Here is a 24,049-nt window from a genome sequence, read left to right as displayed (position 1 = left end):
TGATCGGCACATCTCTATTATATTCTCTTTTTCAATGAATACTTATTAAAATTACATAATCCTGAACATCTTTTCACAGTAGTAATTTGGGCTTGTACAAATAATAACTGATTTGATTTGACTGCTAAAATAATAAATAATATTTAAGCACACAACTGTTATCTTGAAGTTCTGTTTATGTGGCCATCTAGAGTCCACAAAATAGGTTGGCCTTGAGTTTGACACATGTGATCCATAGCATATAGAGGTGCACCAATGACACTCTTCTGGCTCATTGCCGATAACGTAGCCTAACTTGCCAATTCCAATTATTGCTGCTGATTTTATTTTATTTTTTTTGTCTGAGATATCACTACATATAGAAAGAAAATTGCTGAATTGGCAACCGTGGGGTGACTATTGTTGGCTGCAAACACCTGTTAGTCAAACCTCTCACAGCAGAGCAAAAAAGGACAGAGGCTGATCTGTAGACCTTTGCTGAAATAGAAAAGATTGGTGGATAAGATTGGTTTCACATGCAAGTATCAGCTGATCACCGATCTCCCAAAGTGAAGGAAATTGAGGCTGATTTATTGGTGTACGCCCAATCATATCTACAGTTGGTATCTTTGTTGAAGCAGTGGTGTCTGTGTATTTTCCATAGATAGTCTAGACTCCATCCCATTACACAGAGCTTTCCAAAAGGCTGCTAACTTTTCCAGATCCTGCATGCTCCTGGTTTAAAGTCCAGAAGAAGAAAACAAGCAGCTCTGAGAAACACGGTTCCCCTTTCTGTTATCTACTTTAAAGACTTGCTCTTCTGCCTCAGTGAGCTCCAGACATGTTTGAACATGTAGAAAGTACAGCTTTGGTACTTCTGTTGACTTCGTTCTGTAACACCTCAACAGAGATGGGATTGAAGGTTCCTCAAATGAACTAGTTCTTGTGGAATCTGTTCCTTTTCAGGAGGCTGGCTACATTCTATATTCATTTTTTGTTTGCCTTGTTTGAGATTAGATTGTTTTCTGGCAAAGATAACGTTGCTGAAACATGTTCCACTGTCCCAACCTGGGCACCTCAGATGATGTGATAATGCTGTGCTCCTCCCCTTGTGCCTGTTCTCCATCTCAGTCAGAGGAGGCGCTTTTTTCTACATCTTTGTAAAACACAGCTAAAAAGTACAATTAATAAAGAAGAGCTCACAACTGCCACTCCGTTCTCATCTTTCAGAATTGTAACAATCTGATCCAGTTGGTTGGCCCAGTGCCTGTTGGGTAAAGTGAGTCATTTGGATCCTGAGTGGTCATCTCATTATCAATATTTTATTTGCAAAAGACTGTTTGAAGACAGAATTTGGTAGGTTCCAAAGATACTTGGTGAGTTGTTTGGACTTGAGTTGTCTGTAGGTATGGATGGTTAATCAAAATGACTGTTTTCAGACGCAGTGCCTCGATTATAGGTTTCCCTTTTACGGCGCAACAATATATAAAGCTGTTAATAGCTTTTGATGAGGGTCTTAGTGCTATCAGTCAACCACTGCTCAATGTCCTAATGACGGAGAAACGACTTACCATTTATCCACCATCATAAGTGGCTATGCTAACTTGCCTCAGCATTCATGGTAAGCTATGCTGTGGTGAACCAAGTGTAGTATAGCAGAGAGCAAGCAGGAGTGGGCAAGCATGAGAGTGATTGACAGTGCTAAAACCCTCCTCCTGACCCTGATTGGTTGTTTCTGACTGAGTGGTGTATTTCTACAGTTAGTACTGGGGGAAGGCAGGTTTTCTGGCGGAAACCCTGGTATGTATAGTTGCTAACTCAGTGATTCTGAAATTATCATAACCGTGAGCAGAAATGCAGAACTACTGATTGTTGTGACATGGTTCCAGTCCTCTGTCTCTGTTCTCCGCTGTCATTCTGTCAGCTGTTCTCTCGGTGCACAGTGTCCTTTTCTCTTGTGAAAACGCCAGGAATACTGCTGATGGATCCTGTTACCAAACCTGAAAATCTGGCTGCTATTCTCAGCTCCGTGCTCAGCTCCCAATCTTTATTTTTTTTGTACTGTGACAAACATTTTGTTCTTGACTTTTCTCTGGCAACATAGAGGCTCTGGTTTGAAGCAAGTGCAGCCAACGTCCCGCTCAGGCCCTCAGCATAAACGTTTGGCTAACGGGGCGTAAGCGCGTGCGCTTGTCCTCTTTCACACCGTGAGGACGAGGTTTCCTGTTTGGAGTGAGCATACGCAAACAGGCTGGTGCACATTAACTTGGCTCATTGTTTGTTGAGCCGCAAGCTGGAAACATTGCAGAGGAAGACACCTGAGAACGAACCAGGCTGCAGACGGGCTGAACTTTATCTGGTGAATTATTAGTGAGTTTGACTCCGTCTCAACTTCTCTCTACAGCTGATTGAGAAGAATGACTAATACATAAGCACATTTTGGTCAGTGTTATAAAAATCAGTTGTTTAATATCACATCTTCAGACTTATTAGGACGTTTTTGTTTAAAATGGAATATTATTGGATGAATTGGCATTGTTTGCATGTTGTATGCCTTAGTTGGGCAGTGATGAACAGAGGCATGAAGGACAGGCTGTGCACATTTTAACCTGTCAAGCTGGTTTGACTGAAGCCACGCTAACAGCCAGAGGCGTTGGCGGCTCCAACACAGCGCTGACTGAAGCAGAAATTATGCATCCACCTGGTTTGATGTTGTTGACTCTGTACTGGAGTGGACTACTTCCTGGAAAAAGTCTTCACTCCCCATTTTGAGGAAACGCCACAACGAAATCCAGTTGCTCATAACCTGCTTACTTTGCAAAAGCTCAATGCCAACAAGGACGTTGACTGCGAGTGTCATGGATTTTTTTGTTGTGCATTTACATGCTTAGGAAAATACAGCCACCCCTGGCTGCCAAGATGACTAGATAGTGGAGTTTTGATGATCAGTGAGCCTGTGATTTTTGATTTGTAGTAAGAGATTCATGCCGTGTGTGAGTCACCCAGGCTGGGTTTAAAAGTTGGTTCTCTGCCAAAGGGCAGGTCGATACCGGTGAAACCACCAACCTTGGATGTCGTCACATTGTAGCCCCTCCCACTGATTTTGCCCATAAAGAAACGGGAGTAACCTAAAAGCTCTTATCATGTTGTCTTCACTGGGACAGAAGACCCCAGAATTTTGTTGTTGTCAGCTGTTTGGTTTGTCCTTGTCCCTGTGATCTCGTTGTCCTCCACAAACAACCCCAAGCTAGTGCTGGCTCTTAAAGCTACAGGACACACCATTCAACAGCTCACATGGAAAATCATCGGTCTGATTTACTCTAGAGCATTTTGTGACATAAAAACTAGAAGCAGAAAGAAGTTGTTGAGGTGTACTGAGCTACATATAGGCTGTTCAACCTCTTAACATGGAGATTGATTCTCCCCCTCGCCTGTGGTGGCGCTGCACCAAGAATCACTGAAGGAAACAAGCAAACCTTTTTTTTTTTTTTTTTTAAATACGCTGCCTTGTATTCTGCTTCTTGCAATTTAGTTTGAATTTATACTATTGAATATTTGTCGTTGTCAGGTGTTTTACAAAATAAAACACAAAATAATAGATGATGACATATATAGCAGTTGATAATCTCAGGTTTTCATGCGAACAGCTGCAATAAGTTTGAAACTGATCCTGTTTATCTGTTTCAGGTATTAACGGCAGAGTTTTGGACACTGTAATGGAAAAACCTGGTAAGAAAACTTTTGAAATATTACTGCACTGTAAATGTTGAGGTGTGTTTTAAATTTTCTGTGACATTATAGATGAGAAAGCTTTAGAAAAGTAGTCAGGTTGAGTTGAGTCAGGCCAGCTTTTTGTTTCTCTCTCTGCTGGTAACACAGTCGCTCTAAGTAATGCATGCACTTCCGACATACTGTACCTTTTTAAAACTACTAAATTCTTGGCTTGTTTCAGACTTTAACAACAAATTCCAAACACAACATTCTGTCAATTGCATATTGGAGAGCCTTAAAGGGGCAGTATTATATATTTTCCAGGCATTTTAGAGCACAATCAAGTAATTATATTACCTTCAGTTGTTATAAAAATGCTGTATATATCAGATAGGACTTTAAAAACATTTACTTCATAATTTAGCGCCTTGACATTGGGCTCTGGCCTCTTTAAAAACTGTTTGAGTCCTTGTGGGTCTTTGTTATGCAACCTTTTAAGATGCATCATTGGTCTAGCACACCTGAGTAAAACGGCTAAATTACCTCCTCCTCAAGTCAGGCTTTTAAAATATCGGTGGTCGGCCAGAAAACTGAACTAAGTGTACCCCCTACTCTAGTGTGTTGAAGCAGAGGATTGGCTGATGCCAATTTTTATAATTAATGTCTGCGATTCAGAACTCTATGTTGTCATTTTTCATCGTATTTGCGGTCTATGCAGCTGACCCATATTGTGTTATTTTTGGACCCTCTTCTGTTGTAGATATAGGACATTGTACAGTCAGGGTGGAGCTACTGACGTCACACAACACTGCCCAATGATTGGGAGACACAAGAAGGGCACTGCTTGCGACAAGCACGACACATTCATCATGTTTGTCGTTGCACTTGTATGACTTGATGTCGTTGATACGCGTTTGAGTTTAATTCTGCCTGCGCAGTGAGAGTTCAACTAGTGGTCAAAATGCTTTCCTAAACGCTGTACCATAAAACAGTGTACAAAATTGCGCGGGGGGGGGATGAATCATTAGCGTGGACAATTGGGGTGTCCTGCCAAAAACTATCTCTACAGATCCAATGTTATAGTGCAAAGAGCAGAGGTACTAAGATTGGATAAATTGAAGAACGTGAGGTCAGGACCATTGCACATTAGAGGTTAAGAAGACAGTGACAGCAGTGTCTTATTTGTTACTGAAAGATTCTAGAGTGGAAAGAGGAATTTTAAGGTTTTGGCACAATGGCAGTAACAAAGACAAGGTGCTGAGCTGGAGATGTTAGGATTGTTAATAGGAGTAATGAAAAAAGAGATGTGTAGAACATTATAGTATATCAGGAGGAACATCTTGAGTTGAGTTGGTTAGCGATGACGCAAGAGAGTTAAGGGTGTAGAAGGGTTTGGACTTGTCCAAAAGTGTGATTCTAGATGTAAAAGGTAAAAATTGTTGTCTATGGAGATTCCAAAGCAGAGGGAAAGTAGGGGACCATCGTAGGGTCCTTTTCCACCAAAGCAGTTCCAATGTTTAACTAGGTTAGAGCTTACTAACCATGAGTTGTTGGTGTTTCTACCTCTGACCTTAAAACTGGTGATAACCCTCCATCAGAAAGGTTCTCTTTCATCAGGAACTAGAGGCAGTGTCCGCAGCCAATCAGTTTTAGCTTCTGGAAAGCTCTGGTTCTTGGGTTGCAAATTTCCTAAAATGAAAGTTGAAGTTACCTCTTCCTTTTTTTAGGTTGCTAGGGGAGCTTTGTCTCTGCTTGTTCGATGGTATTCGGTGTTATGAATAGTTGCTGTACCACCACCCTTAGGTAGTCCAGAGTAATCTGACTCATCATGTTTTTAGTTTTAAAATGTCATTAAGGTTTTCCACCGCATGCAGTGCAGACATAATGGAGTTTTGATGTTCATTAATCAGTTGACAATAAGCCACTCTGCATCTTCATGCATTGGAAGCTGTTCATTGCTGCTGCTGTGAGATTCCTTGCTGTTTTCAATGTGTCTGAGCAGAATACGGGATGTGAGCGATGGGGTGAAGGTTTAAGGGTTGACTGTGTGACGCATCATCCTTTTTATCACTGAAACCTCCTGATCGGTCCTCACCCTGAACACACACACCTACCTGTAGCAACACCGCTGGTTTCCCTTACAGTCACACAGCCTTGAATCTATTTCACTGTTGACCTCAATCATTTAACAAGCTCTAAGTATCTGTGCACACTCACATTACCTGAGGCTCACTGCCACAGTGCAGGAGAGGCAGCAGTGGTGCAACGTTTGACATGGCTATGCAGTCTCAACATATTTGTAAGTAAACCTGTTTCCTGAATGTCACATGTGGAATGTTCTTGGCTTGTACCTGTTGCAGTTGAAGAGTATACGATCTGAGTCAGTGTTGCTGTTTGGTTGTTCGTTGTGTTTTCTCCAGAAGCACCATGAGGAGGCGGGGCAGGGTGCCAAAAGCGCTTTAGTAATAAGAGGGCCTCACTGAGGACAGCTTAGGGAACTCATCTCTGCTTGCACGTGTGGCCAAGCAGTAAAAATAAACTGGACTTCTTCTTGAGCTCTGTGTGAAATGGGACCTTTCTGATCTAAACACAGTTGTTAGGCAGCTCACAGATCCAGGTTTGGGCTTTGTTGAGAGGAGCCTGTTGAAATGTCTGCCTGCTACTCCTCTTTAAATAGAGCAAACAGGTTTCCAGCCATGGAAACATAAATTACACAATAAAAGCCCATCATCTCTCTTTATTTACCCTGGTGTTATTGGACTGTTGTCTTGATTGCTGCCTTGTGATCATACATGAGTCATAGACATGCTGTTGTATTACAGTACCTTAAATGGCCTGTAGAGGGAGCAAGAGTATAACTTGATCCAGATGATAAATAGAACCATAAGAGAATGTACTGTACTGTTTTCTCTGTTGGTCTCACTTTTATTAGCTTCTATAAAAAACAGTCAGGTGTACTTACGATTTAATTTATCTTTTATTAATAAATGCTGCATTTCACAAAGTAATTATTTCACTGCTGTAATGTGTTGATATAATCTATTTTCTCTGATGGACATGGTCCTGGTTCAGTGATTGGGTAATTGCTGCCATTTGACACTATGGTACCAACGATTATTAGTTGTGACTATTAATTAATTCTTGATTAATTGGATAAATATAATTGGCACATTCAGCATATTTTTGATTTTAATACTTAAACATTTCTATACAATACAAGAAATGCATTAAAAGATGAAAAAAAAATCCTTTTAAAATCTGAGCATTCTATTGCCTAAAATGCCATAATGGCATTCCTTTAGTGAACACTTGATCTTTTGTAGCAAAAGATACATCTGTAGCTAAAAAAATACTTTCAACATGTGAAAGTGTTTATTGTTATTCGGTTTCACAAATGAAACAAACTGCTGTGATTTAACAGAACAAAGGTGTTAGAATGTGTTTCACACTCATTTTTTTAAAGAACTCAAACATTATGTGCAAAACTACAAAAGGTAAAATAATATATCTTGTTTAAAAGTCTTCTTTTATTCAGATTGTAATAACTGTGTCTTTGTTTTTAATTTAAATACAACCACTTAGGTCATGTTGTACAGTTTTCATATAAATATCCTGAAGCAGTCATGTTTTTATTCAAGATTATCTTGAGGATCCACTTCTTTCACTTCCGATTCAGAGACGCATATCTGAGGTTTAGTATCTGCTGATAGTGATCCGATACATAAAAACACCTGAATTGACTTAAAAGATTTATTTTAAAAAAAAAACATAGACATCAATGTACTAAATTAAAAATTAATGTGCTTACTCTCCACCAGTTCATCACACTTAAATCCACCAATAGCTGCACAAGCTTGGTCAAACAAAACAACTTTAATTTGTTCAGTCTGTGCAATTAGAAGCAGAACACCTGATGTAAAATAAATAATAAAGAAACTGAAACTGACTAAAACAATAGGTTGACTATCTTGTATAAATTAAACTGCCACAACCCTTCTTTTAAATGATTCAGAAAGTGCAATTAGGAATTCTAAATATAATGTAAAATTAATAATAAAACATGACATTACCCATAGCACAAAGCATAGAACTATAGACTGAATAGATCTGCCCTTATAGATCAGGTACATTGTCACCGATATCCGATCTAGAATTTTTTTTCCAATATCAGGACCGATATAGGTATTAATATTGCATCTCTAGTTATCACATAGTAGGAGTTTCATCTCATCTCATACTCATGTTGCTAACATAAGACCTCCAGTCATTATTTTACACTCGGTTTATAAGGACAATCCTCAGAGTCACAGTACACCTACATTGTGTCACTTCCTGTTCTCTGTCACTGCACTCCACCTCAGTCTGGCTCACCTTGTGCTTCTCAGATTACATCAGCCTGCAGGGTCCGACCCCATCCTTTATTGTCCCTCAGTGAGAGGGTGCTAACAGTAGAGAACATGTAGCATGGAAAAGTGGGGGAGGTCAATATGTTGCAAATCCCACAAGGCCTGGTGGTCAGACCAGTCGAACCTCAAAGCCTGCCTGCTTTGGACTTTGCCCCTGAGAAATCCACTTTTAGAAATGACTTCCATCTCTGTCGGTCTACCTTTCCTGTGTACCTTATTTATGAAGCCAGATCTCCATGAAGGGAGGGACTTAAATGCTGAGAGAGGGAGTGTGTTTGTGTTTTAAAGCAAGGAGACGAAGGAAGCAGGGAGGGAAGGAGAGAACAAGTAACTCAAGCTGAAGAAAGGGGGAGGTGCTGGACTCTAGAGCCAAGAGACACTAACCGCCTCGAGTGAGCAGTCAAGACAGTAGTTACAGTAGTTTGGTGTGCTTTGGAGAAGAGTGAGTTGGAGTAAGATTCTCCTCTCCTCCCGCGGGGCCTCAGGGAGGCAGTGCCTGGCCGGCCGGTGGGGACACAGGCCCTAACATGGGACAAAATGCTAGCAGCGAGACCGTGGCCCAGCAACCGGCCACACGCCAAGCTGGTAAGTCTGAGAAAGTGATGGGACGTAAATGCAACAGACCAGGAAACAAGCGGTCAAGTATTATTTTTTTTTATTCATCTTTGCAGATCTCAGAGCCATCAGGAGGTTAGAGACAAGCAGGTGTTTGTAATGCAGGGGGAGCGAGAGGGTGGCAGGTACAGGCAGGTGGAGAAGAATGCATGCAGATGGAATGTGGTAATTGTGAAATCCACAAACCACACAAACCTCTCTCTGTTTGCACACCACTCTTGGTCTTTTTAGAGCAGCAGTAAAGGACCTGCACTGTTCCACCATCCTCATACTTTTACCTCACCTGTTTTTATACATCTACACTTCTGCTCTAAATAAAGCGGATTCTATGATTTTTGTCGACTAGTAATATTCCACTTGTATATTTCCTGACTGTGTCGAAGTTGAAAAGGATTGTGAAACTTCACTGTTACTCTACAACATTGTCCTGGTTACATATTTGCTCACCAACTGCTGGTGTATTTTTGACTTTGGTTTGCTATTCTGCATATTTGGTTTCAGCATGTCATGTGATTGGCATGAGTCAGTCGGAGCCTGACCGTAGGCCAGCAGGGAGTTAGATAAGTGCCAGCTGGTCTGTGCACTGTTGATGTTTTATCGCATGTTGCGTTTAAATGGCTGAGTGTTGACAGGAGAAGGGGCATGTTCTATTGTTAACAGAGATGGTTTATGCAAGCAGATTATTAGAACTAACTCATCTGAGCTCAGATGAGTTGCAAAGATGCCATGTAGGGAACCATGGCAGCTTTCCTACATTCTTTGTTTTTGACACTGTGAGGTCGGTCTTTGGAGGAAAAAGGTATTTGTAGCTGTATGTGTTTTTTCGACATTAGCAGAACAAAGGCATAGGTTTGAGCACACTTGCAGTAGAAACGCAGCTTGTGTCATGATTATGGACAAACTTTGGACACCACTGTTCTACAGTCCTGGGTTCTCTCTTATGTTCTTTTTCTCTTCAGTCCAGCCCTCAAGTTTTCTAAAGGATTGAGATCTAGGGACTGGAGTGACCATGTTTTTCTATAGACTTATGTTTTCAATCATTATCCCATTAACATAATTGGGGACCACCCATTTTGAGTTTTCTGTTAGACTCCACTGGATTGTGGTAGTTTAAAGAGTTTAGGATGTTATGCTCTTTTGTTGTGGTGTGTGGAAGAGAAACAAGTATAATGGGACCTCCACCAATAGTAAGCATGGCAGCTTTCCTACGTCCTTTGTTGCACTAGTGATGCTTGTTTCTGACAGTAGTGTTGTCTTGTCTAATTAAAGTACATAGATCTAGCTAAAATCCCAAGAGAGTTAATCAAACTCCACACTTTTACATTTGGGATAGCAGGGCAGACAAACGGCCATCATTCTTGTTGTTAATATTGTCTAGTGGATGTTATGGTAACCTGATTTGGCCCAGGTAGTGAAAACTGCCCAGTGGATTGTTGGGGGTCAGTTACTGAACTTGGACTTAATATAAGCTGGGAAACTGCAAAGGAAGGTCAGCCGTATTGCTGCTAATCCCAAACAGCCAGGACACAAACTGTTTGTACCACTGCCATCTAGGAAACGGTACAGGTGCATAAAGACTACAAACTAAGGAAAAGCTTTTTCCCAAGAGCTGTGAAACATCTGTCCACCTTCCATCCTCTCTGCCTCCCTGCAGACACACTCACACCCATTTGCTAAACCCTAAAGACCAATTGAGACTTTAGCAGCAGATATTATATGTTTTATTGTTTTACTTATTTATCACTGAGGGTACCAGCAATTTTATGTTCTAAAAACATAATGAGAAATAATAATTTTTATGGCTTGATCAGTTGGCAAAAGTTGTAGTTGATCTGATTTCTGAGTCCACATGATCACAGTTTACAAATAGTCTACTATTGACAAAACAGTCACTGTTTCTTGATCTACCTGAGATCTATATATGTGTATGCTTCTTGTTGAAGTTTAGGGCCAAATATTGACTCAATCCTCAGTTTGTACAGTGTAGGCCAAGACTTCTCAAGCTGCCATAGCAGGGTGGAACAGATTCACTTAAATGTTTTAGTCCATCATGGATCTGCAGTCCTTCACTAGCCTTAGTTTCAGGACATCAAAAAAGTCACATTAAAGTAAAAAATGATTATTATGGATATTGAGTTTTTTTTATATATTTATTTGATATAGAAGTGGATGAAATGAAATTAAACTAATGAAAACTGAAATGATCTGTTTTCCCAAAGTGAATAAAAGAGGTAGAGTAAAAATCCTGACACCAGATGTAGAATGTTAACTCTCACTCAAATTTGTAGTAGGAATTACCACTCACTGACAGATGCTCTTTAAACTCATTTGTATTTTTTGATAGGTTTTTTGGGCAAATAAAATAAATGAATAAAATCTGCATACTTGTAATACACTGGACGAAATCCTGATCAAGAAATTGTGTTTGTTACTTTAAAAGTAACAAATACAGATTTGATTGTAGCTGCTCAACAGTTCAAGGTCATTTTGTTGTGGGATTTTACCCAACCGTGCAGTAACAAGCCCAGTAGGGATTTCCACTTTGGAGCTGTGACTCAGTACTCACTGCCTTGTTCTGTGTTAGACAGAGCTATTAAGCAGTGGTTTCACACCCACATGCTTGATTACGGTTCTAATTAAGCCTAAGACCGTCTTTAGAATTTTTTTTTTTTTTTTTTGTCATATTTACCGTAGCATTCATGTCCCTTCTTGCTTTAGCCTGCGTTTAATCTGGTTCTTTTCGTTGAATTATTTTTCTTAAGCTTATTTTAAAGAAATAATAATGGCAATTGAAAACATAGTAATAAGGGTAAGTTAGCAGCTTAAGTCTTGGCTAAATGTGAAATCTTGTTTTCTTGTTGCTACACAAACCTATGCTACATTGTTTTCTTTTAGACGACCGTTGGAGAGATTTCTTTTTTCTCCACACTAGTTTTATTCAAGGCCTCTTCTCTAACCATGGACTCCAGATTGAATTCTTGAACTACCATAGCTGTACTCACTCGGACAATTGTGTTATAAAAATGTTATTGTAGATACAATACTTCTCAGATTTTACCTTGTCATAATCACAACAGAAATAAATGTTTGTCTATTACATTCCAGTAAGGGGAAGGAGCTGTAAACATTTGACTGGCCATGACAAAACCAGGAACAAATCTCCCCAGGTTGTTTTGAGTTTTTGTACAGATTCTGAAAGTGTTGATTCTAAACTTTCTAATAATCTTAAACACATAAAAATGAAAAAAATGAAGATATTTCAAGAAAATTGTTCCTTTACCTGATTAACTACCCGGGTGTTTTGACAAAAGCTCATCATTTAATGGGGGGCAGACGAGCGAGCGAGCGAACGAACGGATGTAAGATGGGGGGTAGAGGGGAGGAAATAGACCAGGGTACAGACCAGCATAAGTGGGGGGGAGATGACCGGTTGACCGGTAGACCACGGGACGAAAGTAAGAATGGGGGAGGGAACAATACAGGATATTTACGGCACTTTCGTTCGTCACACTCAGAAACTCATCTACCAGCTACGTACCGCCACAATGCGCTCCGCCACCCGTTTGTTCAGACCGGGATGATATGAAATTTATTGTGTGGTTTCTCCGTAAAGCTACACTTACACAACAAGCATCAACTTGTAACATAACCACTATATTTGTTTTTTTTTCCTGGATAAATTCATTGAAGAGTAAATGTATCATCTGATTTGTATAACAGTTGCTGTTGTTTCATTGTAAAATTATTCCGAATTTCCACTTTTAAAACTGATTTTTGGGCAGGTCATGCTGATTTTTAAGTGTGGCTGAGATTAGTGTATAAAAAGGGGCGTGTGCGTCGGTGCGCGGCGGCACAATCAGAGAGGAAGACGCTCACCGTCAGCTCTGTGCAGCGGGAGACTTGGATTGACTGAAAGTTTAGAACAAGTGATAGAATCAAAGGAAAGAGATAAAACAGCAATCAAAGTTTGCCTCAGCGCTGCGGATCGTGCGCTTTAGGAGCTGGATTGGAGCTTGTGCCCAGGAAACCCCGCCAGGTGCAAGAGGACGCCAATTTACAGGAGGACGCTGACGGTGCGACAAGATGCCACCGGGGGGCGAAAGAAAGACATTCCTGGTGAGATCTGGACATGACTTTTCTTTTTGGGGATTTTGGTGGTACCACTCTTTTTTTCTCATTTTTTGGGGAGCGGGGTTCGACGCTTTGGATTTTTCGTTTGGATTGGGACTTTGGATTAACAGGAAAAAATTCTCCCAGGATATGGAACTCTTTTGTGGACAATATTCACATTAAAAAGGATCGGAAATATTTGGACACTTAACCATTTGGGTTTCTTTACTGACATGAACTGAGTGGATTAAATCTCACCTAAACTTATTTGAGGGATTTTGGGTTACTGATTTATTTATCAGGATAACTATTATTATTTTCTCAGTTTGTGGGTTTTGTAATAAATCATTGTTGCTAAAACTCAACAAAATGTCATATTGAGTGGTTGGCTATTTATTCTCAATTTAACTAGTGTAACATATTTATCTGATGCCTGTGACATATCCCCCTTGAGTGCATTTGTGAGTTCAGCTTTAAATAGAAGCTGAATTTTACAAACTACTCAGCCGCCCGCTGTGTTCAGTCTATCCGCTCACCTGTATAAATACTCCTGCAGTGCTCTTCCAGCCGTTCGCTTTCAACCAGCAGCTCCCAGGGGAGAAAGGCTGCCGTATTGCAGGCATTGCGCCATTCATTTTAAGGATGATTATTGGTCCCCCAAAAATCAATCAATAAAATCCCCACGGGCCGAACTTGAAAATTGGACGTTATGCCGCTAACACTTAGCTTTCGTCAACAACTCAGAGGCGGAATTCAGAGCTCCGCCCAACGCAAACAATGTTCCGACTGGAACACGGTGCACTAAATAATAAAACATAAATTAATGAAGCTTCGAGGCAGGTAAATTTTCCTCGAGGAATTTTAATAATCGAGGTACTCGAATCATTCGAGGAATCGTTTCAGTCCTAATAAATACAATACAATATGTTGGACAATGTTTTCCGTTTCGTGTGTACATTAGAGTTTAGACTGAGCTTAGAAAACGCAGCCATGCCCATCCTGAAATGGAGGGCATAAAGTCCTATAACTTTGAATTGTAGGTCCAAGCCCAAAGAAAGGCAGACATAAACAATTTTTTATTTTATGTGTTGCAGCTTCAGTGTGCAGTTAGTCACTGTACTGACTGAATACATTATGTAGTGCTATACAGGGTTTCCCCCAGAAAACTTGCTAAGCCCGGTGGTCGGGGTGCCAGAGTAGTCCATTGGGATTTTGTATTAAAAAAATTAAGAAACTGAATTCTAACACAAACTTTCTTATTTTAAAATCCCAGAAACTGCTGTTTAAAGCATGCAGTGGTGTCTTTACTTCAACTAGTATATTTTGCACAAACAAAGGTAAATCACTATTTTTACAGAAATTGCTTGGTCTTTTCACAGTTTTGCTGTGGCACGTCACATTTATTTTGTCTGCCACTACAATAAAAAAACACTTTTTTTTTTGTTTTTGTCTTGGTAGATGACAAGGTCGACTCGCAACAGAGCACACCAGGGCCTGAAGAAGGAAACTCTGGAGGAGGAGCACCCCCAGCAAAGCGCAAAACCAAATTTTCCATGGGAAAGTTCCTCAAGCCCTTTAGATTTAAGAAGAAGAAGCCAAGTGAGAAGTTCTCTGAAACATCTAAAGGTATGCTTGCTACAGTAGTTACTTGTGTCTTGTGTGTGGTAAATTAAACAATTTATTTGTATGGTATTTCTTCTTCAGAATTGGAAAGAAAGATTTCTGTCAGAAAATCTCGCAATGAGCTGATTGCTAGAGGAGTTTTAAAAGAGATCCCTGAAAATGGTAGGTCTACATGCAAGTGCTTTAGTCTCCAAAGTGATTCCAAGTTAATTGCAAAAAAAAATGTTATTTGCTCATATACTTTTTCCCCCTCTGCATGTGGTTAGGGCGCAACAATGAAATTGACCTGAAAGATCCACCAGTTAAAAATGGGCACCCTGTACCAATAGATGCCGATAGGGTGCCAGAAACGGGAAATCGACAGGCTGACATCAAGGCAAATCCCATTAGGCATCCTCAAGGAGAAAACCGTCGCAACAGAGCACCATTGGAGACATTCAGAGGACACGCAGAGGCGCCCAACCGGGCGCCTCTGGATGTGGACAAATATGCAAAGTTGCCCGTGGATGTAGACAGACAAAGCCGCATTCCCTTGGACTATGAAAGAAAAGGGTCTGACCCTACACAAGATGATAGATACCGTAAAGACAAGAAGAGGGATGGCCAAGATAGCCAAGACATTCAGGAGAGGAGGGATCGAGACAACAGGGAGAGGAGGGATCAAGACGACAAGGAGACAAAGGATCGGGACGACAAGGAGAGGAGGGATCTGGACACCAGGGAGAGGAGGGATCTGGACACCAGGGAGAGGAGGGATCAAGATGACAGGGAGAGGAGGGATCGTGATCGGGACGAGAAGCAGAGGAGGGATCGAGACGAGAAGGACCGGAGAGATCGTGATCGGGACGAGAGGGACAAGAGAGATCGTGATTTCGACGAGAAGGAGAGGAGGGACCGTGATCGGGACGAGAGGGGGAGGAGGGACCGCGATCGGGACGAGAGAAGGGATCGTGATCGGGACGAGAGGGAGAGGAAAGATCGGAATAGGGAGGACAGGGAAAAGAGAGATCGTGATGAAAGAGAATGGAGGGATAGGGAGCAGTATGAAAAGGAAAAGAGAGAACTTGATGACAGAGAAAGAAAAGACAACAAAGAGCGATGGCTTGAGCGTGAAAGGAAGGAGTATAGAGACGACAGAAAAGATGATAAAGTAAGAGAAGATAGGGACAGGAAATATGCTCAGGTAGAGAGAGGTGATACCAGGGACAAACGGGAAGACTGGATTAAGGAACAGGGAGATGAACGTGAGAAAATGGACAGAATATTGCCTGATGTCCGTCCAGTCCCTGACATGGACTTGCGACCTCCTATGCAGCAAATCTTCACAGATAATGACACTCTACCCAGACACAAACCAACAGTTGAGTTCCGTGACCGCTTAGGTAAGGAAATTGTCATAAGATTCAGAAAATTATCCTATTCCAAACTCTTCCATCTCTCTCTTTTTTAAGTTGCTAAAGGTTGCACAGTAGGGCTAATTATTAAGGCTCTTGAAATATTTGCAAAAGTCTTGAATTTAGCTTTCAAGAACCGAAGTGCAGATGTTTATTCTCCTCCACTTCACAACTATGTAGTTGTAATGTGACAAAGTGTACAAAAATAGCTCAAAAGGTCTGAGTACTTTTTACAATGCACTGTTGAATCAAAATAAATCAAGAAGATCCTGCTTTGATCTGTCGCCATGGGTGTACTTTAGATTACCTCTCCTCTAATGAATATCCTACAAGCCAGTCCCCTCATTTCAGCTTTTGCCTCAGTCTTGATTTGTGTGTCAACGCTTTTTGTGCTTCCTGTTTACATAGTTTCCCACAGCTCAGTGTTTGAAGCCTTGTCAATCTTTCCTTTAATGACTGTTTGTGTATGTTTGTGTCTGTCCACGCCTCTGCAGAATCTGTCGGTGTCCAATTGATCCCTGACCATTACCGGGAGCAAGATACCCAACAGCATCTACCCTTGCCCAAGCGAGCTTTGGTTCCCCCTAAATTTCCCACTGGTCATCCTTCCAAGTCTCCCAGTGTGACCCTGTCCTTCTCCTCCTCTTCCTCATCTTCTACCTCCTCCAGCTCTTCTGTTGAAGCTGCAATTGCCAAACCCCCGAGGACATACTCTCTCATACTAGATGACCCACCTCAACTGCCTCTTGCTGGTGCTGTGTCAGCAGACTCTGTCGCACCTCCCCCTGTTCCACCTCACACAAAGCAGCCCCCTGTCCCTCCCCATGTCCAGCAGCCTCCTGTCCCTCCCCATGTCCAGCAACCTCCTGTCCCTCCCCATGTCCAGCAACCTCCTGTCCCTCCCCATGTCCAACAACCTCCTGTCCCTCCCCATGTCCAACAACCTCCTGTCCCTCCCCATGTCCAGCAACCTCCTGTCTCTCCTCATGCTCAGCAGTCACCTGTTGTTTCACACCTCAAGCAACCTCCTATGCCTCCACCTAAACCCACCAACCGCAACAGCGCTGCTGCAGCGCTTGGTGAGTTTCTTTTCTGTCCTCTCTATAATGAGTTGCTTTGGTCTCTGTGTATTTGTGTCCTCTTTTGAAGTTGGTCAAACAGTCCAAATGTGATTACACCTTTATCATAAGCCATGGACTACCTGGCTTCTCTCTAACCTCATTGCAACTTGTGTGCAAAGTTAAGAAATTATGACTTTGTAGGTGAAAGGACATCTGTCAAAATTGTAAGAGAACATTTTCTGTACTACCAAACTGACCACATGGAAATATAATCTTGATAAGGGAAGTCTGACTGGATACTGAACTAAATATCTGTTTTCTTGATTTAGCCACCTGTTGAAATCTTGTATAGTGATGTTTTCTTGAATTCATCAGAGATCTGTACTCTGAGGAACCCCATGCTATCCAATCTGTCTACTGCACTGTTTTTGATTCTCTGGACTTTGTGCTCTGAGATCTAGAAACTGAAAGTACCAATGTGATAAAGCAAAACCCCATCATGCTTGTTGTCATTCTCAGCGTTCCCAAAGTTGTCCAAAATCATTTTGAGGGTTTTAGAACAGTTACAAAGCATGAGAGTCTTCATCTGTTTCCTACTTTTAAAACAGACACACCATAATACACTGTTAATATTAAAGATGACGTCTACCTGGTTCTTAGTCTGATTTAACTTCAAATAGTGAGAAAGAAATGTTGTATGTAAACTTCTAGTTTCAACTGTGTCTTTACAAAACTTGTATTTTTACAAGTTTTGTAAAAATACAAGTTTTGTATTTGTACAAAATGTTACTGAAGATTAATTTTGGTATGGCTGATGAAACTGTAGGTGGTGGAGGAAATATTCCTTGAAAGTAAACAAACAGTTTTGACAGCAGAAAACACCTAAATCGACTATTTTCAGTGTAATGTAAATATTCAGCATCCTGTGGTGGAATGTGCTCATGAGTAAATCCTGTTGCTCTTTAACCTGTTCAGTAAAACACACCTAATGTTTGTGGGAGAAACAGCATAATTCTTTTAGTAATTACTCAGCCCTCCTTTGGTTGCAGTCAGCATAAACTGTGGTTTCTGCTATCTGCAGACTGAGATAAATACTCAGGGGGAACCGTGTAGTGTTCTCCCTCACCGAGCTGCATTGGCTCCACCACATTCTTCAGAAGTTTCCTGTTTATTTCTTGAGCTCTTTCAGCATGGCCTTTCAGGAATTCTTTAAAATGAGTAAATATGTAAAAATAGATTTGGATGTAGAAACAAGTATACATGAAAAGGTTATATAAAATAATCAATTATAGAAAACTCGATAACATTAGTTTTAATTGATTTCTTTCACCTTTATTTGTCTTTTTGGAATGCCACTCTACTGCAAATCAGCTGTTTTAGGAAATTCTCACCTAAACAGGAAAGTCAACTTTACAGAGCGTCTTACACAAGCTTAAGCTAGATTTTAATTTTGATCATCAACTCTTCTCCTGCTTGAGAGGTTGTTCAGACCTCGTTAGAGGTGAATAGGTAAGATACAGCACAATAGAGTAAGTGCCCCAATACAGGTCAGAGATATAACTTCAGACTGATTGGTTCAGAGAAAGGCAAAAAATAATAATTCAATAAAATAAGTAGAAAATGGAAAAAAAAAATGATTGAGTAACTTGGAGAAAGTTAGACAGAGGGACAGATTTAAATGATAAGAATATTCTGATGAACCAAAATTATTCACATTAGGGCTCTTGTAAACAATTGCGTTAGTTATCAAGTATTCTATCAATTATTCTGACGATTAATCGAGTAATTGAATAAAAAAAAAAACTTATAAAATATTGGTAAATACAGCAGTATAACTATCATATCAAAATCGGCCCAATTTTTCATATTTGAGCATCTCTAGCAATTACTTTTCTGTAGTTTAGAAAATCAACCTGTAACGACAATAGCTCACCTTTTATGTTAACCTGGACAAAAATTATACAAAAATCTGAAGTTATATTAAATTTAATAATAAAGAGCCAGGCTTACAAAGACATTTGTAAACAAAATGTCTTTTGTTTACATAAGGGTGCATAAAATGGTGAAAGAAAAATCTGACAGCCATTTGTCTAACTACATCTCGCTGTCCGGGAGCTGCCAGAACATGGAAGAGTTATGAAGGCCAAAGCCTTCATAACTTTGGCCTTCATAAAGGCTCCCTCTGAGCATTCCGCGTAGAGGGAGCGCATTCTGCGGAATTTCCTCCTGCTGCCCATCATTCGGAGAGTTTTGCCGACTTCTGATTGATTTTATTTTGAGAAATGTTCCCTGACTCCAAAACTTTGGGTGAAGAGGTGCTTGTAATTCTAGTTTGTAGTGTGACAGCAGAGGGCAGATTCATCCTCCAGATCAACATCAGATATTTGATTGCGCACAAGCAGGTGATCAAGTCAGGTCCATGAATGTTTGATATTCAGGGTGGGCCGTAAGTTTCCATACATAGAAAAAAATAAACATTTTAGATTGGACAAATGTTTTTATTTTTGTGGGACTCTGCTGCACGTCTTGAACCACTTCATGGTTGATCTGCAACATTTCCAGTTTTCTGAAACTTGCAAATAAGTTTTGCCACAGTGTCGTGTGTGTTCTTGTTCCATGTTTTCTGTTAAAGTTTCGTGCAACCATGCGACTGCTTCCCGATCCAGCCATCCAATTCTTTGCTCTTTTGTCAAACGCATCTTCTTGGGCATCTGAAATATAAAAGAAATATACATTTTACATCCTCCTATGTATGGAAACTTAAGGCCCACCCTGTAGAACCCAATGAAAATTAAATGCAATTGAATAGGTCACTATCATTTTAAAAATGGATTATTATGGCGTTTTTTGACGCAGAAACAACAAAAACGTCTTTTGTAACATCTACACCTGCTGTTGCTGCTCTCATCCATCTGTCTGAGGCTACGTGCTCCAGCTTGTTTTACACCAATAGAGTTGTTCTGGAGGGTAGATGGAAACTGACTGCTATCTTATTTTTAATATTGTTTGCCCCAGCTTGCCCCAGCTGCTCGCTCTTGCAGCCCAGCCCATTGTTATTAGTTTGAAACTCACGAAGCCTCTGTTGCAGTGACACATTCCTCTGCCATTTGCTAGCAGCAGTTGCAATTTCACACGGTTACAAATAGCAAGTAAGCTGTGCTGGTTGAGACTGTAGCATTACTTTCTCTCTGAGTGATTCAATAAAAGACAACCGGATGCGTTTTGTTGCGTCATGAAGGTGTTCCACCTCATCCAAAGGCCCTGTTCAGATCTGAACTGGGTTGGAAGGATCAGGGGAGGATCTGTAATAAATCAGTGAGAGATAAAGCATAGTGGGTTGAGACCCACAGGGTGACAATAACAGCCTGTTGGAGTGTTACTGTCAGCTCGCCGTCTGCTCAACTTTAACTGTCTTGAATTAATGTATCTAAAATTAAGGCCTTAAAATGTCTTTAAAAAATTTTAATTACATTTTTTTTCCCTTTTCAAAACATAACTTTATTATGAACAAATATTACAAAGAAATGCCTTCAACATAAGTAATATCAGATTAGAATAAATTAAACCAAATAATACACAGGAATGATGGTATGCAAATAATACAAAATAAAAGTCATTGAGATTGTCTTATTCAAAGGTCTTAGACTTTACAAAACAAATAACATAAAAGGAAAGTTGGCCTTGACTACTTTAATCTCAGGTCTTATATTTCCCCTCATATGACCATAATCTTGTATATTCTTTGTAGATTTTTTTTGCAAGACTTTTCCATCAGGCAAAAGTTTGAGTCACCTGCAGACATCTTTGTTGCGATGTGGGACTTGCGTTAAAGTTATCACTAACTAGCTGCTAATTCACCCTTACTGGCTAGCTAGCTATGTTTTTTTTTTCTTTTCTTTCCCCCATCTATAGTGGGTTAATTGCAAATTTATTGCCGGTTGGCTGGATGGTGTTCATCTTCACCACTGGCTCAATTCTGTTACCAACCCATATGATATTAGTCTTCTGAGCCAGAAGGCTAATAACATTTTACTGACTCTACTGACTCAGTAGAGATAAAAAATTGTATAGAAGTGTAAAGCACAAAGCTGCCAAGCTTTCCTCTCCTGACATGACCAAAGTTCCCNTCTTTCAGCATGGCCTTTCAGGAATTCTTTAAAATGAGTAAATATGTAAAAATAGATTTGGATGTAGAAACAAGTATACATGAAAAGGTTATATAAAATAATCAATTATAGAAAACTCGATAACATTAGTTTTAATTGATTTCTTTCACCTTTATTTGTCTTTTTGGAATGCCACTCTACTGCAAATCAGCTGTTTTAGGAAATTCTCACCTAAACAGGAAAGTCAACTTTACAGAGCGTCTTACACAAGCTTAAGCTAGATTTTAATTTTGATCATCAACTCTTCTCCTGCTTGAGAGGTTGTTCAGACCTCGTTAGAGGTGAATAGGTAAGATACAGCACAATAGAGTAAGTGCCCCAATACAGGTCAGAGATATAACTTCAGACTGATTGGTTCAGAGAAAGGCAAAAAATAATAATTCAATAAAATAAGTAGAAAATGGAAAAAAAAAATGATTGAGTAACTTGGAGAAAGTTAGACAGAGGGACAGATTTAAATGATAAGAATATTCTGATGAACCAAAATTATTCACATTAGGGCTCTTGTAAACAATTGCGTTAGTTATCAAGTATTCTATCAATTATTCTGACGATTAATCGAGTAATTGAATAAAAAAAAAAACTTATAAAATATTGGTAAATACAGCAGTATAACTATCATATCAAAATCGGCCCAATTTTTCATATTTGAGCATCTCTAGCAATTACTTTTCTGTAGTTTAGAAAATCAACCTGTAACGACAATAGCTCACCTTTTATGTTAACCTGGACAAAAATTATACAAAAATCTGAAGTTATATTAAATTTAATAATAAAGAGCCAGGCTTACAAAGACATTTGTAAACAAAATGTCTTTTGTTTACATAAGGGTGCATAAAATGGTGAAAGAAAAATCTGACAGCCATTTGTCTAACTACATCTCGCTGTCCGGGAGCTGCCAGAACATGGAAGAGTTATGAAGGCCAAAGCCTTCATAACTTTGGCCTTCATAAAGGCTCCCTCTGAGCATTCCGCGTAGAGGGAGCGCATTCTGCGGAATTTCCTCCTGCTGCCCATCATTCGGAGAGTTTTGCCGACTTCTGATTGATTTTATTTTGAGAAATGTTCCCTGACTCCAAAACTTTGGGTGAAGAGGTGCTTGTAATTCTAGTTTGTAGTGTGACAGCAGAGGGCAGATTCATCCTCCAGATCAACATCAGATATTTGATTGCGCACAAGCAGGTGATCAAGTCAGGTCCATGAATGTTTGATATTCAGGGTGGGCCGTAAGTTTCCATACATAGAAAAAAATAAACATTTTAGATTGGACAAATGTTTTTATTTTTGTGGGACTCTGCTGCACGTCTTGAACCACTTCATGGTTGATCTGCAACATTTCCAGTTTTCTGAAACTTGCAAATAAGTTTTGCCACAGTGTCGTGTGTGTTCTTGTTCCATGTTTTCTGTTAAAGTTTCGTGCAACCATGCGACTGCTTCCCGATCCAGCCATCCAATTCTTTGCTCTTTTGTCAAACGCATCTTCTTGGGTATCTGAAATATAAAAGAAATATACATTTTACATCCTCCTATGTATGGAAACTTAAGGCCCACCCTGTAGAACCCAATGAAAATTAAATGCAATTGAATAGGTCACTATCATTTTAAAAATGGATTATTATGGCGTTTTTTGACGCAGAAACAACAAAAACGTCTTTTGTAACATCTACACCTGCTGTTGCTGCTCTCATCCATCTGTCTGAGGCTACGTGCTCCAGCTTGTTTTACACCAATAGAGTTGTTCTGGAGGGTAGATGGAAACTGACTGCTATCTTATTTTTAATATTGTTTGCCCCAGCTTGCCCCAGCTGCTCGCTCTTGCAGCCCAGCCCATTGTTATTAGTTTGAAACTCACGAAGCCTCTGTTGCAGTGACACATTCCTCTGCCATTTGCTAGCAGCAGTTGCAATTTCACACGGTTACAAATAGCAAGTAAGCTGTGCTGGTTGAGACTGTAGCATTACTTTCTCTCTGAGTGATTCAATAAAAGACAACCGGATGCGTTTTGTTGCGTCATGAAGGTGTTCCACCTCATCCAAAGGCCCTGTTCAGATCTGAACTGGGTTGGAAGGATCAGGGGAGGATCTGTAATAAATCAGTGAGAGATAAAGCATAGTGGGTTGAGACCCACAGGGTGACAATAACAGCCTGTTGGAGTGTTACTGTCAGCTCGCCGTCTGCTCAACTTTAACTGTCTTGAATTAATGTATCTAAAATTAAGGCCTTAAAATGTCTTTAAAAAATTTTAATTACATTTTTTTTCCCTTTTCAAAACATAACTTTATTATGAACAAATATTACAAAGAAATGCCTTCAACATAAGTAATATCAGATTAGAATAAATTAAACCAAATAATACACAGGAATGATGGTATGCAAATAATACAAAATAAAAGTCATTGAGATTGTCTTATTCAAAGGTCTTAGACTTTACAAAACAAATAACATAAAAGGAAAGTTGGCCTTGACTACTTTAATCTCAGGTCTTATATTTCCCCTCATATGACCATAATCTTGTATATTCTTTGTAGATTTTTTTTGCAAGACTTTTCCATCAGGCAAAAGTTTGAGTCACCTGCAGACATCTTTGTTGCGATGTGGGACTTGCGTTAAAGTTATCACTAACTAGCTGCTAATTCACCCTTACTGGCTAGCTAGCTATGTTTTTTTTTTCTTTTCTTTCCCCCATCTATAGTGGGTTAATTGCAAATTTATTGCCGGTTGGCTGGATGGTGTTCATCTTCACCACTGGCTCAATTCTGTTACCAACCCATATGATATTAGTCTTCTGAGCCAGAAGGCTAATAACATTTTACTGACTCTACTGACTCAGTAGAGATAAAAAATTGTATAGAAGTGTAAAGCACAAAGCTGCCAAGCTTTCCTCTCCTGACATGACCAAAGTTCCCAAAAGCACACAGTGCTGCTACTGCTAGCATAGGCTTAAATCCCGGAAAATCTTGGAAAAGTCTAAATTGCCCCCCCTT

At 40.0% G+C, this 24,049-nt stretch overlaps 1 protein-coding gene and 1 long non-coding RNA gene across 3 annotated transcripts in view; both read left to right on the top strand.

Moving 5' to 3' along the window:
• LOC106959670 (uncharacterized) overlaps positions 1–6,415 on the top strand; it is a 14,176-nt gene extending 7,761 nt beyond the window's left edge. For both annotated transcript variants that reach the window (XR_001427411.1, XR_001427410.1), the window contains exons 2-3: positions 3,667–3,708; positions 6,111–6,415. This is a non-coding gene — a long non-coding RNA (uncharacterized LOC106959670). The remainder of the gene's footprint in view (positions 1–3,666; positions 3,709–6,110) is intronic.
• Positions 6,416–8,453: 2,038 nt separating this feature from the next.
• Positions 8,454–16,985, top strand: LOC106959661 (phosphatase and actin regulator 4A-like). Its single transcript, XM_015052381.1, has 7 exons — positions 8,454–8,681; positions 14,280–14,447; positions 14,526–14,606; positions 14,711–14,861; positions 14,904–15,153; positions 15,226–15,826; positions 16,333–16,985. Exons 1-7 carry the CDS (start codon positions 8,624–8,626, stop codon positions 16,983–16,985), a joined length of 1,962 nt encoding a protein of 653 aa, XP_014907867.1. The 5' UTR covers positions 8,454–8,623.
• Positions 16,986–24,049: the final 7,064 nt, after the last annotated feature.

This window comes from Poecilia latipinna, unplaced genomic scaffold (assembly GCF_001443285.1).
Source record: "Poecilia latipinna isolate Pla-1442-1.1 unplaced genomic scaffold, P_latipinna-1.0 Scaffold1107, whole genome shotgun sequence".
NCBI classification, from domain to species: Eukaryota; Metazoa; Chordata; class Actinopteri; order Cyprinodontiformes; family Poeciliidae; genus Poecilia; species Poecilia latipinna.
This window is presented reverse-complemented; position numbering and strand designations above follow the sequence as displayed.

Bases quoted from the DNA above. Each gene is read 5' to 3' on its own strand.
- LOC106959661 (XM_015052381.1), top strand. From the start codon at position 8,624: ATGGGACAAAATGCTAGCAGCGAGACCGTGGCCCAGCAACCGGCCACA. The intron at 14,607-14,710 runs GTAGGTCTACAT...GCATGTGGTTAG, and splicing joins AAAAGAGATCCCTGAAAATG to GGCGCAACAATGAAATTGAC. The intron at 15,827-16,332 runs GTAAGGAAATTG...ACGCCTCTGCAG, and splicing joins TGAGTTCCGTGACCGCTTAG to AATCTGTCGGTGTCCAATTG.